Source organism: Xiphophorus hellerii, chromosome 16, assembly GCF_003331165.1.
Source record: "Xiphophorus hellerii strain 12219 chromosome 16, Xiphophorus_hellerii-4.1, whole genome shotgun sequence".
Lineage (NCBI taxonomy): Eukaryota > Metazoa > Chordata > Actinopteri > Cyprinodontiformes > Poeciliidae > Xiphophorus > Xiphophorus hellerii.
In genome coordinates, this window is record NC_045687.1 from 22,551,264 (window position 1) to 22,568,921 (window position 17,658).

A 17,658-nucleotide genomic window follows, 5' to 3' on the forward strand; every position below is an offset into this window, starting at 1 on the left:
GTGTCATTCTTGCTGTCACTCATTCATCACCTAATCTTTGTGTTTCATTTTAACGGGTGCATCTGTCTCTCGCATCTTTACTTTATCCTTCCCGGCCTTTGTCTGACTAATGCCAATTTCTGTGTTCGCAGGGAGTCCCCGTGCTTCAGCCTCGGCCCTACACTTCCCGTCCCCCTCCATCATCCAGCAGTCTAGCCCCTACTTCACCCACCCCACCATACGATACCACCACCACCCCGGACAGGACCCCCTGAAGGAATTTGTGCAGTTCGTCTGTGCCGATGGCTCAGGGCAGGCCTCCGGACAGGTAAGGCAGGAGGGACGCTGCCACCTGCAGCAGCTGCCTGAAACACAGAAAAGCACGCAGGCAGGTTGATGGCAAAACAAAGATACCACCAATTACCTCTCACATCATGAGGACTCACACCACCAGAGACACATCCACAAACACAATACACCAGACACTGGTTCAGTCAGCTGGTCTAGAAATCTTCGTATTGTCTTGTCGGTGTCATTTTTGCCGTTTCCTGTTCCGGACCCCAACGTCTTCCCCACTCTTCCTCTTGTCCATTTCTTTCTTTTGCTCCACCCAATCCCCCCCACCCCCCTCAGAAGCTTACAACCATCAGCACGAGAGGGACTCAGTCACGGCACGCTTCAAGTCGAGCACACCAGTCCTGTGTTGTCATCGTGTTACTGTCTTCATCTCTAGCTGTTCCGATTTTAGTTTCCGTTTGGTTGATTGGGATTTGGTACCGTTGGTTGGTGGTGTTGTGATTGTGTAGACGAGTGTTCTCCCATGCTTTTGATTTCTTGCCATCTGATGGATGAGCCCAGTCAAAGAGTTCTCTCACTGCCTCCACAACCTCCTTCACCCAACACGGACCGCCTCGGCGGAACCTGGTCCCGCACCAAATCACTTCTTGTGGTGGCTATTATTTTCCACACCCTCATTAAAGGTGGCGTCCGCATACCTCATTCCCTTAGTTTTTGTTTTTTTGTTTTTTTTCCCCCCCATCTCTTCCTCCTTCCGTCATGAATTTGTTTATATTTTGGGCCCGGCCTTCTTGAGCCGCTCCCCTTTTCCATTCCGTGTCTGCGGGTTGTCGCATGCCGCCCTCTTGACCCTATTTGTGTTGTCCGCAGCCGAACGGGAGCGGCCAGAGCAAAATGCCAGGCTCCTTCTTGCTGCCTCCACCTCCCCCAGTGGCCCGCCCAGTGCCCCTCCCCATGCCCGACTCTAAACCCAACAGCACGCCCCCTGACGGCGGACTCTCCTCGCCCGCATCTCCGTGTAAGTGACCCCGCAGAGACCGTTTGCAAAGTAACACGAGAAAAAAGAAAAGAAAAGAGAGAAACCTCCCTCTAGTGACAAAAGACCAGTGTCGTGTTGTTCCTCCTCCGACCTCGTGCCGTAATTGTGTTTCCAGCATCTCACTTTCCCCTTCCTTCCAGAAGAATTTGGAAACCAGCAGAGAAAATAAGGTGTAGTCCCAGGCCCTCAGAGGTTTTGACTATGTGTCATTACAGACATGTGTGGCACTCCACATGGCTTTTTATTAGGCCCCTTGAGTTGTGGTGGCACCACAAGTTGAAGCCACTCCACGTGTCATGCTACGAAAGCGTCATTGCTGCTCTGTTTCCTCTTTTCCTCCCAAAAAGGACTCATCGGCAAACTGTCAGATTTCGAGTGTTGACTTACTGTCTCCAGAGGGGCACAAATTTAGGGCAGTTATGTTTTATGGACTCCAAAGCAGAAACTGGGACGTTAGTGGAATTTTTGTGGATCCCTTTGCTTGATGAGTGTGAAACAGGAAGAATAAGTCAAGCTTTTAAGGTAAGGGAGTGATGACAGAAATATGTCTGCCAGTCTTACGGTAGAGGGGCACTGGATGGAGCACCTTTTTTTTTTTATTTTCTAACTTTTAGCTCTTCTTCAAAGCTAGCGTTTTCCTCCCCGCCCTCACCCCCAGTCAGCGTCTGCAAGTCTTTAATGTCTTTTGTATGTTATTTCAATTCTTAGAAACACATGGATGTATACTGTACCTTCCTTCCTGTGTCTCTCATTGCTGTCCTTCCTCCCTTTCCTGCACACAAACAGACCACACAAAGTCTGCACACAGCTTCTCGGAGTCCTTCAGTAAGTTTAGGTCTCTGGAGTCCGTGGGGGAACCTCAAACTGCCCTAAATTTGTCAGAGACGTTGATGCCAGTTGGTTTTAAATATCCCCGACTGATCCTCAGCGTCAGGATTCAGCTGTGTTTCATCTCTCAGCGCAGAGTTTGTCACCCAGGGAGATCTGCGTTTGCATATCAGATTATGACAAACATTTCCATTGGGTTTCACTGACCTCAATGATATGCGTAGCAGTACTTCATTAAAACCAAGTTCACTGGTGTTATTGGTCTCATTTATTTTTTTATTTAGCTTATTTATTAACTAGTAAAATACCCTAAGTAGTCAATAAATACCAGTTACGGTTTTTAACAGATGTTGTTTTCGGTTTATTTCTAAAGTCATATTTGTGACATATGTGAAGCTGCAATCTGTAACTTTTATAAAACTCTGATCTACATAGTAAGACCTTAGACTCCAGAGATTAACTCTTTGTCAATCATCTGCAAGTGTGTTTGTACCGGTTGAATATTGGAAAGGCTTCTCTCAGGACGGTACGAAATGTTGACAGAAATGTGTAAAATGAGATGCTAAAATTAGAAGTGGGTCGGTTACCGTCGTCAAGGTGTTTCAAAGTTTCAAAAAGTTGTGGTTTGAAAATTGCTAAATTTTTCCATCATAACAACCCAACAGTTCAGAGTGTTTTTTATCAGATGGACATTAAAAATACTGGAGTGACCTGGGTTGTCTCTGGTTCTGTGTAACATTGTAACATTATGTGGTGCCCCTCTCCCACTTGTTGCTGTACAGTAACCCTCAGCTGGCTGAAACTGCCACTAGACATTGCCCTTGTTTACCAGAAAAGATACATTTGTAGGTTTGGAAATATTTCTGAGCAAGAAAAACACAGACAGTCATGGTGAGGACGCCAAAGACATTTTTACAACACTTTTTTAAAACAAAACTATGAGAAATGCCAAATGTCTGCCCACCAACCGGCTGCAGACCTGAGCAGGTAGACTGACTAACTAACCCCTTCTAGGCTAGTCCTACAAATTTGCCTCAAGCCACTTCCTGTTTTAATGCCACTGAGTTTACGAAAAAGTGCAAGTTTTACGTTTTCTATGCATACCAAGGATGGATGCGCTTCAGTTCATTGGTTGGAGTTATGCTCACTTATGCCTAATTTAGCTAATTTGCATACTCAATACAAAATTTATGGTGCGCTATATTTTTGCCTCCACCTTTCTACCAAAATCCAAATTTATAGATAACAATTTTATAAGTCAATTAACTATTTTAGAAAGACATAGTTTTATTGATTTGCCCACCTTAAAAACAGAGGCTAGAAATATTATAGTTTTAAAAAGAGCAGGAAAAGCTTGGAGACGTTTGTCTCCATATGTGGGATCTTTTTTTTATATATCTACAGCGATCTAAAAGGTAAAATGCAGGAGTGCACAGAAGACCGCAGCTTTAGAGTTATTCTAAGAAGTGTCAGAGAGAAAGAAGGGGCCAAGAATTTGGAGAAATAGTGTCCGTCAGAGTGAAATAAATTTGTGGTGTGTGGAGAATAAATGGAGAACTGTGCAATTTGCTGATGACTTCCAGATGTTGGCTAATGGCTGCTAACGCTGCGTCCGCAGAGCTGTAAAGTTTGCCACGGTGTATCTGAGTATAAAGAAACAAAAGCAGAGATGACATTTTATGACTGGAGCACTAAATGGACACCAGATTTCTCAGCAAAAGGATCAGCTGGTGGGCTGTTAGTTGTATCGCACACTGTATAATAAGGCAATTCTGGGTTTTATGGTGCCAGAGTCATCAGAGAACGAGAGAGGGTAAATAAAAAAGATAAATAAAAGATTACCATTTGAATTCATTAAAAAGGAAGACTGTATCGCTCAGGTTTCTTCTCTGGCAGGCTAATAGAGAAGTCCTGACAACCCGAATGCTAATAGAGGTATTCACATAAAAACCATCTGCTATGAATTTTGACTGGCTGCAACATACATCTTGAATACTGTTAATTCTCACAACACTTAATGCTCGAGTAAAATGAACACTACAAACAGAAAGGTTTGTTATTTTGTGCACTGAAATCTCAATGGCCCTATGATAAAGGCTAAAGGCAGGAAAGCTAGCAAGTAGCTTAGGGATCAAAGATGACAGCAGAATGCAGCAAGTAGGGAACATTTTCATTTCTAAATAAAATAAAAGTTGAAATTGTACAGCTACTAGATGTTTTTTTTTTAATTAATTTCGATTTTTTTAGATCATTTTCTAATCTTGGTTTACGTAGTCCTAGCATTAGCATTATAACATACAGACAAGAAAATAGTCTTGCTAAGACTTTTACCAAGTAAGCAGCATTCCTACAGGCAGAAACAGACTGCATACCTTTACATAAAACTATTTTAATAAAACTATTTTATTACACAACCACCAGTTTTATTCTGACCTCAACAGTCAGTCTGTAACTAACAGTTCTGCTAAGGTATGAAAGCTAGCTGAGACGGTTCAGCTAGCAGCCTGTGTTCAGAAATTTCTAGAAATGGGTGGAAAAAGGGGCAAGACAAGAGAAGAACACATTGTGTGCAAGACGGCATTTAAAACCTCTCAAATAAAACAATACATTTACATTTATCCATAGGATTTTTTTCCTTTCAATAGAATCTTGTTGCATATTTTAAGCTTCGTAGTAAGGATGCACATTTGGTTAGATAAATGTTTGTGTTGAGATGAAAAAAAAAGGATTAAATTTGTAAGTTTTCTTTCTGCTAATTGTGTTTTTCTGATTAACTTTTGATTTCTTTTCTTGTCATTAAGCTAAATTAGTTTTACAATGCCGTAGCATTAGCATTAGCATTAGCAGTAGCAGTAGCATTACCATGAGCAAACATCGCCCTCTCACACATTCAAGAAAGCATGGTTCCTACGCATTCTCAAATAGTCTGGAAAAATGCAACATTTGTATTTAGTGTTCAGGCTCGGATAGCTCTAGAAAAATATTACAGAGTAATGAAACATATGTATTTGCAGTTTTTAAAAATATATCTTAAACATCCAGAACATCTTTGACACAGATTCTATGTAAAGATTTGGACAAAATCGCCTTCACCTTTGGGTTTTTTGTTTGTGTCTTAAATCAATAGTTTTTTGACAATAAACTCATTAAGATAAACCCCCTCAATGTCTGGGTTTTTTTTAAAAACCTGTTTTCATCTAGCATATTTAGTGCCACACTGATCTGATTGTAACTGCTTGCGATTCGAAATAATCTTTTGTAGTTATATGCTAAAATAGGAAGGAAAATTAGCTGTAAAAGTGGTACATTTGAGTCGAGTAAGTTTTCTAACTATCTACTGATCTTATGCGTAACATTATTTATTTTTGCCCCTACAAATGTAGTTGTTAAACTTATGTTACTCTCCAAATTTTCATCTCAACACGTGATCAGTGTATCATTTTTGACTCTGTAAGTTAAAGTACAACTTGTTAATGCTTGTCCTAATCTGATGCGTAAAAAAGATATTGTGGACAGAAGACTGGGCAGGATAGATAGCAGATTTCTAAGGCTGCCCAGGAATCTTGGAGTGAAAAAGGTTTAAGTGAATCAGTTTAGCTAGTAAAGTGTAAAGTGTTGCTTTAGTCAATCCATTGGCATTTGGCATTACATGATGAACGGACGTTTATTATCCAGTCTTATAATTAAGGTCAAATTGTGCTAGATGTAGTTGGATCTGACTGTGGCTGTGATTGTATAGTCAGGATTCTTACGGTACGTACAGCGATTCTGGCCTGTTTTTGTAAAGTGCCTGGAGATAACATCTGTTGTAACTCGGCTCTGTATAAATACACCAGATTGGACAGAATTGAACTTGACGTTGCGGGGCCAGTTGCTTGAAAGGTCACTTATGTCCAGCGTGGTGTGTGCTCTGTTTCCACAGCATACTCCACGCCAGGCGCCACAGCTCCCAACAGGTTTGTCGGCATCGGATCACGGGACAACAACTTTCTGAACATCCCGCAGCAGACACAGGTAAGACGGTGAGGCACGTCCACTCCCAGAGCCGCTCTCCGTGTTGAAACCGTAAGAGGAAGCTCATATGCCTCGACTGTAATTACTGGTGAAACTCAGGAAACTTATTAAGTGAGTGGATGTGAGCCAGAGTTCCTTACTCCCTCACTCTGTGAAACCTGCTGCAGGGTTTCCTCCACCTCTCCAGTTACACCAACCCACAGCGCACCAGCAGAGTGTGTATTTGTACATCTGTATTTTACTGTACATGTGTGGTTTACCATATGTGCTCTACTGTTTATTTGGCATGTTCTCAAGGCAGACGGCCCTTTTTCCCCTCACTGCCCTTTTTTTCTCTTTCTCTCTCTCTCTACCTTTCCCTTTCCCTGCTCCACCCAATCCCCCACTTTTCCACTTCACCTACTTCATTCCTCAAACTTTGCTCGCTCATATTTAATTCTCTTCTTTTTACTGTTCGCCTCTTTCACCTTCCACGCTTTCTTCCCATCGCCGCTCCGCATCCCCCCCCTTCCTTGTGCCTCCACCATTACCACCAGTACTTTTCTCATTAGTGTCTAACCACACCCGCCTGGAGCCAGCTCAGCCCCGCACCTCGACACATGGAAACCATCTCAGGATTCCCTCCCTTATTTCTCTGCCCTTCGTTCTCTCGCTTTGTCTTGCTTTTCGTTTCTGCTCCTCTTAGTTTCTCTTCTCTGTGCCATTTTCACTCATTTGCCCCATCAGTATTTTTTTTTACCCTACTGTTACTGAAATTTTCTTGCACGTCCTGAACGTCTTCAAATATTCCACACGTCTTTAGCACGGGAAGCTGGGATAATTTGCAATCTGGATAAAGCAGGATAAAAACTCAGGTCTCCACAAAACAGCAGAAAGGTTTGGGGCGAAAGTGTCTACGTGGTGACTAGAGGTCAGGCTGCACTGAAAGCTTCAGCTACCAGCTGTGGCCTTCTTATGCCCTCTAGTGGCAAATGTGTTGCTTTACAACCAGCAGAGAAAAGAAACAAGAACCCAAACAGTGCAGACAAAATGATATGCTGAGGTTCCCAAGCCATGGCCCCCAAAGAGCATTAACCTCTGACTGGGGACAATGATACAAAATATGTAAAGAACCATACATTTTTATAATTTTTTTTTTTTTTGTCATTGTTCAATAATTATTACAGTCATTTAGCAGAAATGCTGCCTTGTATGATCTGATTTTAGATGACCATGGGACATTTTACCAGATAATAAACATTTTTCATCACAATTCCCTCTTTTTGATCATAAGAAAACAGGTGTTATTTTATATTAATCACATAATTTTTTAATTTTATTCCCACAGTTTCGGTGGTTTTTACAGCAGTCTCCTTATTGGAAACTTTTCCATTTCTTGTGAGCTACAGTAGAAAACGAGCGTCAGAAATAACATTTAAATCAATTATTCTTACTTACACTTTGGTTAGATTTTAAAAAAAAGATTGACAGAAAAAAATTATTCTAAAAAATGTAAGATTACAGTATGGATTTATTTTTGCGTTTTATTTTTCACATCTTCCCTCCGACTTTCGGAGGTCCTCACAGCGCTCCCGGGCGGGCCCCCCGAGTTTCAGCCCGCTTCAAAGTCACGTCTCGGCCGTCTCGTTACCCCGGGTGACCAGACATGATGTCATAGCCGGTTGATCTGGAATTTGAGACGGGCTTTGCTAGAGAGGGATGCGGGGAAAGAAAAGAGGGTGATCACTGTCTGCTGCCAAGGATTTAGAGGCGATGCTTGCAAGAGATAGATGGGTGGAAGGCAGAGTAACTGAGAAGGGAGAAGTTACAATGCCATGGGCCCGCTGGGGCCCGCTGTGCCCCCACCGCCCCGGGCAGTGTGCTAGCTGAGAAGGGCAGAGGGGGAAGGGGTTGCATTCATGCGACCTGTTAGAGTCAAACAAAACAAAAGGGCCGCTTTCCCGGAGGAGCGGAGGAGTTTCCAAGGCTTGACTTTTAGAATGTTGGCACTTGAGCCGTCGGTGGCAGATCCCACAGCCCAAGCAGGGCAGCCAACTTCAGCAGCAGTGACCCAGTTCTGCCCCCTGCTCACGCCGACCGGGAGACACCCGACATGAAGATGGTGTGAGTGACACAGAGGATCAGGGTGCTGCAACCCTGCTGCTGCTGCTGCATGCTCGCAGTAAGCCAGAACAACACCAACTGGACTTCTACCCTCAAATCCAGCATACTGTCAGCAAATGTTCAGCACTTGGAAAAGAACTGGATTGAAATGATAAATAGCTTGCAACATTTTTTGAAGATAAAATCTAAAAACATACGCACTCATTGGGATTTAGCTCTCTCTAAATAAAATCCATTGCAAGCACTGTGGTTAATGTAGCCCACTTTGCTGTACTCTGCTTAGCCTTCCTGTTATCAGCTTAAAGTCTCGTTCTCTGTCACAGCTTGAATGAATAATAAACCCGTCTCAACGCGTCAGAGATAATTCAGTTCCCTTTTAAAGAATATTTCCACACTCTCATTTCTATGATTTAGCTTTTAGATCCTTCACTAGCCAGACTTGCATCCATCTTTTTATATACAGTATGACATATCGCATTAAAAAAGGTTGACTATTTCCTAAGTTTTGCAAAAATGTTTTTATACTCCCTTAAAGTGGTTTTGGGGTTTTCCAAAAAGGAGTTAATGCTGTCAAGACCAAATAAGTTCACACTTAACAAAATGTTCCTAGTCCAAACCTCCATCACAGAGAGAAGGACTATGTGTGGTCCATGATAGTTAGTCTTCCCCCATCTCTCTCTTTTTTTTTGTGGCATTTTAAAAGTTTGCTCAAAATTTACTGCAGTACAACTACTGAAACAAAAATGATTCTAACCTTTGAATTGTCTTTATTGAGTAACAACATCCACACTAATGAAAATGATTGGACTTTTGAGGTTTTAATTGGCTGGAAATTGCAAGAACCCCGGGATCTTGATGCATCCCTAGTAGACTACTGTTCACCTAAAACCATCACCCAGCAGTAAGACGTATGTATACCACTACGGTCTGTTGATGCATATTCTACACATACCAAAGATCGTATTGGAAGCATTTTGATGCCATCTAGCAGTCAGGGTTGTGCCCCTAAATTGATGCTTAATTTGTTGTATGTCCAAAATTTGTAATCTGCTTGACAACAAAAAACATTTTCACTAACTATTAAATCAATTCATTCAGTGGTTAAGGTGTTTCACCTTGTTTTTACATTTACAAAAGCATTTAAGACAAAACTAACTGCATCTCCTCTCTCCCTTTCCCTTTTTTCCCTCCTCCAGTCTTGGTTCCTCTGACAAGATCTGTGCACAAACCAGCAAATAGATATCTTTCTTTACAATTCAAAATGAGAAAAAAAAAAGAACAGAGAAACAACCTGCAGGACGACAGTAATTGTCTTACCAACCCGCCGACCAGCCCTGACAGTACGTCTCATCTGATACGAAATATAACCAAGCAACGCAGGAAATTACAGTCGCATGACGCTTCTAGTGGAACCCTGGACATATTCAGTCAGAGGGGGAGGACCTGATTTGGGTGAAGAGGGAAAGACGAACGGATGGACTCGAAGGAGGCTGGGAGGAAGATGGAGCTGAGGAGGACGCGGTACCCAGGCCTCCTCACGCCCAGGAACCACAGCAGCGATGCGGAAGCAACAAGCGGACGTGGGGCAGCGGTCGGCTTCTCCTGCTTTCCAAGGACGCATTGTGAAACAAATGGCTACGGAAAAAACAAATCAACAGTCCAGCAAGCTACAAAAACTTCACCCACAACGAACCCAGGACCCAAATGAGACGATGAGCGTCCAGTCAGAACAGTGGCCCAGGCTCCTGCGATCTCGTCATCGCCCAGAGCGAAACCCGATTGGCTCCTCTTGCCCGGCCAACAAATTAGCAAGCGACCATGCCAAACCGTATCTTGATTTAAAGTTGCACTACAAGCTGAATCAGTCAACACTAACCCTTAACGATGTGCACTATTTACCTACGAGGCATGGGAGGTGAACCACACTCGCCGAGATGATTTTTACGTTCTACGAAAAGGAAACGCACCACAAGGTACAAGAAGCCTCCAGGCGTCCTCCACCCGGCATGGTTCCATTCAGCCAATCACCGGTCTCCCCTTTGCTCACAACGTTGTCGGTCTGTGTGCCATGACTGCAGGATTTCCCACCTTTCAGTTCATGATATTTCTATATGTATATGTAAAAGCTTTCCTTCCTTTTTTTGGTTTTACCCGATAATCTCAGTAAATTCCCTCCACACACGATGCGCTGAGAAATTTCACCGCCATTGGCAGCAGCTACGAGTTTCGCCCCCAATCGTCCCCTTTTTGTAACATAGATAAACGCTGACTAATTCTTTTTCCCTCGCGTGTTTTTTTTTTTCTTAGTTGAATTGACTCCTTTTTGGATTTGTACTATTTTCTAATTGTTTTTGTATTTGAATGGCAGCACCTTAAAGCGAGAGAAGAAGAAGCGATATGTCGGGGGGCAAAGAACACGGAGCGGCTGGCTAACCCGGAGAAAAATAGTGCTTGTAAGAACTTGGGGAATATGCCCACCTGCTGTTTTAGATGTGGAGATTGGTATGAAACCCATGGGGAGCTACAGTGAGCAGCTGGTTAGACAGCAGTTAAATCAAAACAGTGTCAAGAGACGGACACGGCCATGTTAACTTTAAATCTCTTGAGTATTTACTAAGAAGTGACTGTATCAGACATGATGGCGGAAACGGAGAATGATTTTGGAGCTAGGTTGAACAAAAACGTGAGGTTTTAGTTCGTTTTTTTTATTATTCTTAAGAATCCCTGGAAAATGATGACAATCACTTGCTTGAGAAGAAGGGAGTCAAACGGTAAATATGTTTGACCTACCATTTGTCAGTACTTGACTGATTAAAGTCTGAGGTTGTTAGGAAAAAGCACCTAGTGGCTACAGGTGTTATTGCACTTTAATTCACTTAGCATTTACTTGACACTTTGACTGACTGTGTGGTCCGTTTCCACTTGGAAGGCAGAATTTGAGACAAAAGCAGGACAAATGAACTGGATCCTCACCCAGCCCAATCTCAGAATCCAAAATGGCTGATGTGCGTGTCACATGTAGTGATGGTTAGAGCGCTAAACTGTTTATCCGCACTTCCGACGGTACGTGTCGCCTGTTAATGGACGTGTTGCTAGTGCTAATGATTAGCCTCAAAGTGGATTGTGATAATTAACACTTAAAGAATAATTCTGTTGAAAATCTGTCAGCAGGTAGTGAGTGTCTTACCTGGAGTTGGTAGCTTTTTAAATGCAGATGCGTTAGCCCCAGAGGCTGAAGCTAGCAGCTAATCCATGGTCAAACATTTTTTTCAATCCGAAGAGTTTTTATTTTCTTTCTTGCTTGATTCTACCAAATGTTTCAAGATAAAAATTATTAAATATTTTTGACCAAATTAAAACTCTTAAAGAGGGGAAAAACACATTTTCTGAATGAAACCAGTGGCTATTTACGGAAACTTTAACACAACAGATGTTTATCTGTGGTCTTTTTAGGCTTCATTCACACAAATGTTACCCAAATTGACTCGATTTTGGGCTCGGATGCAACCTGCATCCAGCTTTTTCACATCAGTCTGAACGGCCTGATTCCAATCTTTTCACTCAAAAAAAAAATAATCAAGCAGATATTTATTCAAACAGGAAATGGAAGTAAGAGGTGGTGCGCCATCGATAATCCTGCGACAAACGATGCACCAATATATCCATACCATATCCCAGTTGAGATGATCTTGTGTCTTATTAAGTTTAGACTCCAATATGATTTTTAAAAGTAGTTTAACCCATTTATGAACCTTCTGGCGCCATGTTTAATTCCTAACAGGAAGCCGTGGTTGTTTTGACGGACTCTGGTTGGCTGGCGTAGTTTTGAGCTTTGCGCTACACTGCCCCCTGTGTGTTTGGCATGTTTAAAACAACGCTCACTGGCGTGTCTGTGGGATTTGGTGTGGATGAAAGGTTTTCTGAAAACGATCCAGTGTCTACGATATTTTTAAAACAAATGTGGTGGAGATATTCATTTTTATAAAAATCTAACTCCCCCCCTCCCAAACGTGTTAGCTTCAGCCTCTGGAACAAGTGAAGATGTCAACACAGGATGTCACTTAAAAAAAATCATATCCTCTAATTTGGATTTGAGTTCATTTTCAAAAGTTAAAGCTTCATCTTTCGTGTGTGATTGAGAAAACGGGTTCACATACAACTGATCTAACAGCTGTCAGCTGTAGCTTCCTATTAATGTTATCAGTTTCCTCATCCAGCAATCAAAGAAGCATATTATCCCAAATAATTGTTTTATTGACATGATTTAATTGTTCTTCTACCAGAAGGCCCTTTACTGTAGGAAAAAGGAAAAATCGGGTGGGGTTTTGACAATCACGGGATTTATTTTATTTGTATTATTCCTGGATACAGACAAGCTGAACCGGTTAGACAACAGAAACACCTGCGCCGAGATCTCGATCTAGTCGACTATATTTTTTAAAGAATTACAATTTGTAAGTTTATCCTGTTGTTTACACTCCCAGATAGGCTGCTGCTCCAAGAGCTGAGGGGGCCACACTGCGGAGAAAAATGATTGTCACTTTTTTTTTTTGAACGGAGGCCTACGAGGTCAAGGGTCAAATGTGTGTGCCAGTTTGTCTGTCAACGCCCTGTGACAGTAAAATTTTATAGTTGTCACGGTTACGCCCCACAGCAAATGCATGCACTCACTCACACCAGCACCCCCACCCCACCCCCCCACTCCACCCAAAAGCCATTTTAAATGGAAGAGCCCTTATAGATCAAATAACTGCACTGATACAATCATGCCAGCCAATCGTATAAGTCAAAAAAAAAATTTTGTAAGCATGACAGTAGATGGATCACTACTTAGCGTGTCACATTTTAAATAGACTCATGACAACCGTTCAGTATTAATCACATAAATCCTCCCGACGCCACGCGACAGATTTCAAAGGGAAGTCTTAAATCGAGACAATCTGTGGAGGCCTTTACGCTTCGTCACGTTGTTTGTTTGTTTGTTTGTTTTTTTTCCCTTTTTCTACATATAAACCCCCCCTGCCCCCTTCCCGCCTCCCGCCGCGCTTGCGTTCTCCCACGTTGAGTCCGGACGCCCATTCAACCTCACAAAATAACTGGACTGCCTGGCCGTGTTCCTTCGCCGCAGGGAAAGCAGTCGTAGTCGGCCGAGCTGACCGGCGACCTCTCGCCCGCTTCGTAGAGAGGACTGGGTCGGCTGGACGAAGGCGGTAGGCTGATTTCTTTTCGAATCAAAAGGAAGTGCCTCTGTATTCCCATTATGCAATTTGTCAAACATGAATTCAGGTTGTTTTGTTTTTTTTTCCTCACATATAAGCTATAAGTGAATGGTAATTAAAATAAAAAAAAGAATTAAAAAAAAAATGTCAGGAGGGAATGGAGAGAAAAAAAACAAAAAAAAAACAATGACAGCTCACTAGATAATCTCAAGCATCTTGATATATAATACACTTTTATATATATTTATAGATATATACGGTTTTTTTTTTTTCTTTTTTTTTCTAGTTTGCAAGATAAGCTCTGTGGCAGTCTAGTTATTTTTTGAAGCATGGCATACATCGCACAGTCATAGGATGCATCTGGAAACCGCTAATCGGAGCAGAGTCGAAGCCCACGACCGCCGGAAACCCCATCGGTAGAGACGTAGCGTGTCGGCTACCGTAGCCCAGGATTAAAAATTAAACGAACAGATTTGTTTTTTCTTTATTGTTTCGATGGGAAGTGTTGTTCTTGAAACTAAATGATGTATGTTGATTGAGCCATGTGCAATGCCTTGGTAGAGGAATTGTGTTTGTTAGAGAATGTTTGAGGGTGTCACACAAAAAAAAAAAAGAAAAAAAAAAAAAGGAGGGAAACCCTCTTAAGATTTTTTTTTTTTTTTTTTTTTCCCCTGTTTGTTCGTTTGTTTTTCAAGTCCACGTGCTCCGGGACTCTAAATACACGAGCGGTGAGATTAAAAAAAAAAAAAAATGAGAAAGAAAAAAAAAAAAAGTTTGGGGGACATTGTTTTAGTTTTCCTTTTTTTTTTTTTTTCGTTGTTTCCTTTTATCACTTTTTCAAGAAAAGAAATTCATTTTTATTGACGGGAGTTAAAGGAACAATTTCGCAGCTCGTAAAAATATATATCATTATGAAAACTGGTGCTTTCGTAAAAGAATAAAGTACATTCAGTCTCTATTATACATAAATAATAATAAACAAAATTAAGTGTTATCATAAAAACAAATTTTTAGGAAATCATGCATTTCTCTATTTCTTTGTATTTACCGGGGAGAGGGGAGGGGGGTGTTCATTGGACGGAAAGGTTGTTGTAACAAAAGGCATTTTTCTCTCCCAAACCTTTACAACACAGCAGAAAGAAGAATCACATCCTCTTGTAAAAAAAAACAAACAGAAACAAACAAAAAAAACTTGTAAAAATTGTCATTTGTTTTTTCCTGCGGACTCTATCCTACCCACCCGAGATCCTAACGTGGAACAGAGACGAGATCTTCCCAATGTTCCGGGAGACGCACAAGTCTGGATTCCTGTTCCTGAACGACAACAAGATAAAAAAAAACAAAACAACAACATGCTGTAAATGACGACGTCTTCATTTGTGACTCGCTTTCCAGGGTTTCCTCCGTCTTCGGCCAGCGGGGTTCTAGTCATCCGAGTCAGCGGCAACTCGAACCCTGTTTCCCCCCCCCACCTGAAAGCCCCTCCGAGTCCCCCTCCCCCGAACACCCACCAGCTGTAAATGATGATAAATATTTGTTTGGTGACGTAGTGTTATAGACTCAGAGCATCTTTTAAAGGTTGTCCCTAAAAAGTGCCTTTTGTTCACAGATTCCATCTTGTATTCCTGAGTGCCCGTCTCAAAAGAAAAGAAGTCCCTCCCTCATATTTCTATATCTTTCTTCTTCTTCTTCTTCTTGAAGCTTTTTCAAGCAGTATACATAGTACTAAAGGAAATTGGTGTGATTTAGTTGCTCTTTTTATTGTTCAATACTATAGAAAAGCTGAAAAAAAAAAGTTTAAAAAAAAATAATCTCCGTCTTGCTTCTCTTCCTCTGTATCTTGTCGTCTGTTTATCTTGGACACTGGAGTAGTCTGTAGCTGCGTATCCTTCTCTCTCTCTCTCCCCTCAACTTTCTTTCCTCCCTATTCTCTCTACAGCGCGGTTTAAAAAAAGAAAAACGTAAAAAAAAAAAAATTACGCAAAGATTTTTTTGGTTTTGTTTTGTTTTTGTCTGAGCAGAATGCAATTAGCTCACATGTTATCCTTGTCTGTACGCTTCACATTGTATTACCATACCCACCTTCTCCAGCTTCTCCATTCAACAGCTAATGTAAGTGAACAAGTTGCACCACGAGGCTCTGGGCTGGGCCGGGGGCATGGGCGGGGTTGGGGCCGACGAGAGGGGGCCGTTTCCGGTTGGAGGGGTAAGAACACACGGCTGAGATAACCAGCGGGACTGCTATCATAGATAGCATACATTTTTTTGGGGGGGGGGGTTCTTGGTTTTTGTTTCTGCCTATCGTGGAGAAATCGTTAGAATAATGTGTGTGAGACCAGATATTTGAAAGGAAAGGATAAAGGCTCTGCCCACATGAACGCAAATATTTTACTAGTATTTTTTTTCCATTAATGATTGGAAAGTTATGATTTGTAGACACATTTCCAAGTGCAATAGAGACTTGGCCAACAAATACTTGAAAAGCTAAGGACAGAACAGCTTAATTTGCACGTGACGAGAGACAATGGCAACAAACAGCCGTGATTATTAGTTTTCTACATTTATCTCAGCATTAAAAAGAAAAGAAGAAAACTTAACTAAGGAGCTGAAATGGCAACACGCTCCAATAAAAACAATGTCTTACAATTATTAGGGAATAGCAGAGTGTCGTGATTTGGGTTTTTGGAAATTGTCTGTATTGTGAAGTCAGATTTTCTGACTCTAAATTTTGAAATACATTAATGCCTCTAGAAGTAGAAAAGTGTGAGATCTTGAGTCCAACGCTGCACAAAAGTTAAATGTATTTAAAGTTTGAGATTTGAAGTATTAGAGCATCTCACAATGTCTGGTTAAACCAGTAGAATGTCGATTTGTGATCCAGTTTTTGAAACGCAATAATATAAAACAGCATTTCTTACTGGCTGTAGTATTACAACAATCAGGAAAAAGCTCTGGCTTTCTAGAATTTTACCAACTTCGATTAGAGTCCAACTCTGGAAGAGAAGCAAAGTGTTTCTAGTCCTGCCACTTATTTCTATTTCAGCATTTCTTCAGAAGAGCGCGAACAGCAGATGTTTCGCTGCAGCTTAACTGAAGAAGATCCTAGAAAAACATCACAACTGATGAAGTCAGAGCCTGAAAGGTTCACATTCAGACTTATCAGCTGGGAGTTTTCTGGTTTCTGGCACTTTGTGATTTTTTTTTTTTGCAATCAATTTAATGAAACAATCAACCATGCTGTCACAAGAAGCCATTTCAGAGAGAGACTCATATTGCAGAGAGCCGTGTGTGTGTGTTTTTTTTTTTAAGGAGTGTGTCTGGAGAATCTGCCTCTGCGCCAGCCGTAACCATCTTTATTGTTTTTACACACCTTGTTTCCAACATGTTCTGTTGGGCTCAGATTAGCGGTCCAGTGACTCCAACCCGCCTGGTTATCCTTTCACTTCTTACCCAGTTCCAGCAGAGAGCGCCCCTCTCTTCTCCCCCATCCTTTCTACAGAGCAGCATCCCATCCTCACAGGCCCCCCTCCCAGAGCCCGTGGTGAAATGCATGTGTTAATTACAGTTTCTTTTCCATAATAATAATAAAACGCAGTTTGAAAAGAGCAATGCCTTTACCTGATTGAATAAAAGGATGTTCTTGACTGTAATCCCTGGTCTACTGGCTCTTTACTCTGTCTGGAGCAGCGATGGAAAGATTTCCTGATGATGGGCACCAGAATGAAGCCGAGTTTTTTTTTTTTTTAAAGCACCTCACACACACGGTTGCATCAAGTTCCTTCATTCTTGGAGCGTTCCAACAAATCACCCAACTAAACTACCTTCTTTAAAGACAAGAATGGTAGACAACTTTTATTCAGTTTAAAAAGTGAAATCACTTTCACCAAACATGGCATGTAACTTTTAACCTAGCATAGCTTAACCCATGCTATTGCTGTAACTGGTGTATTAAATAAGCCTTTTAAAGTAAATCATGCCAAGCCTGAAGGCCCACCATGCTAGTATCTGGTTATTCTTAATTCTTGAGGTTTATCAATATGCCGTTTTTAGATCATGTGAGATGGGTCTTTGTTGTTTTGGGTCAGCAGTGGTTGATTTCTGCCCAGCATCTCTTTCCTACAGTTAAAATATGATCTCTGATCTTAACCTAGACCTGCAGAGATTGAGATATTCTGGGTG

At 41.6% G+C, this 17,658-nt stretch overlaps 1 protein-coding gene across 17 annotated transcripts in view; it reads left to right on the forward strand.

Moving 5' to 3' along the window:
- Window positions 1-17,129, forward strand: part of nfixb (nuclear factor I/Xb) — a 194,030-nt gene extending 176,901 nt beyond the window's left edge. For 13 of the 17 annotated variants that reach the window (XM_032586884.1, XM_032586886.1, XM_032586895.1 and 10 more), the window contains 4 exons: window positions 132-307; window positions 1,147-1,294; window positions 6,066-6,157; window positions 9,457-17,129. In XM_032586884.1, the coding sequence (XP_032442775.1) occupies window positions 132-307; window positions 1,147-1,294; window positions 6,066-6,157; window positions 9,457-9,471 (431 nt within the window). In that variant the 3' untranslated portion in view covers window positions 9,472-17,129. The remainder of the gene's footprint in view (window positions 1-131; window positions 308-1,146; window positions 1,295-6,065; window positions 6,158-9,456) is intronic. The other 4 variants (XM_032586901.1, XM_032586896.1, XM_032586899.1 and 1 more) reach the window with 1 other exon arrangement.
- The last annotated feature ends 529 nt before the right edge of the window (window positions 17,130-17,658 follow it).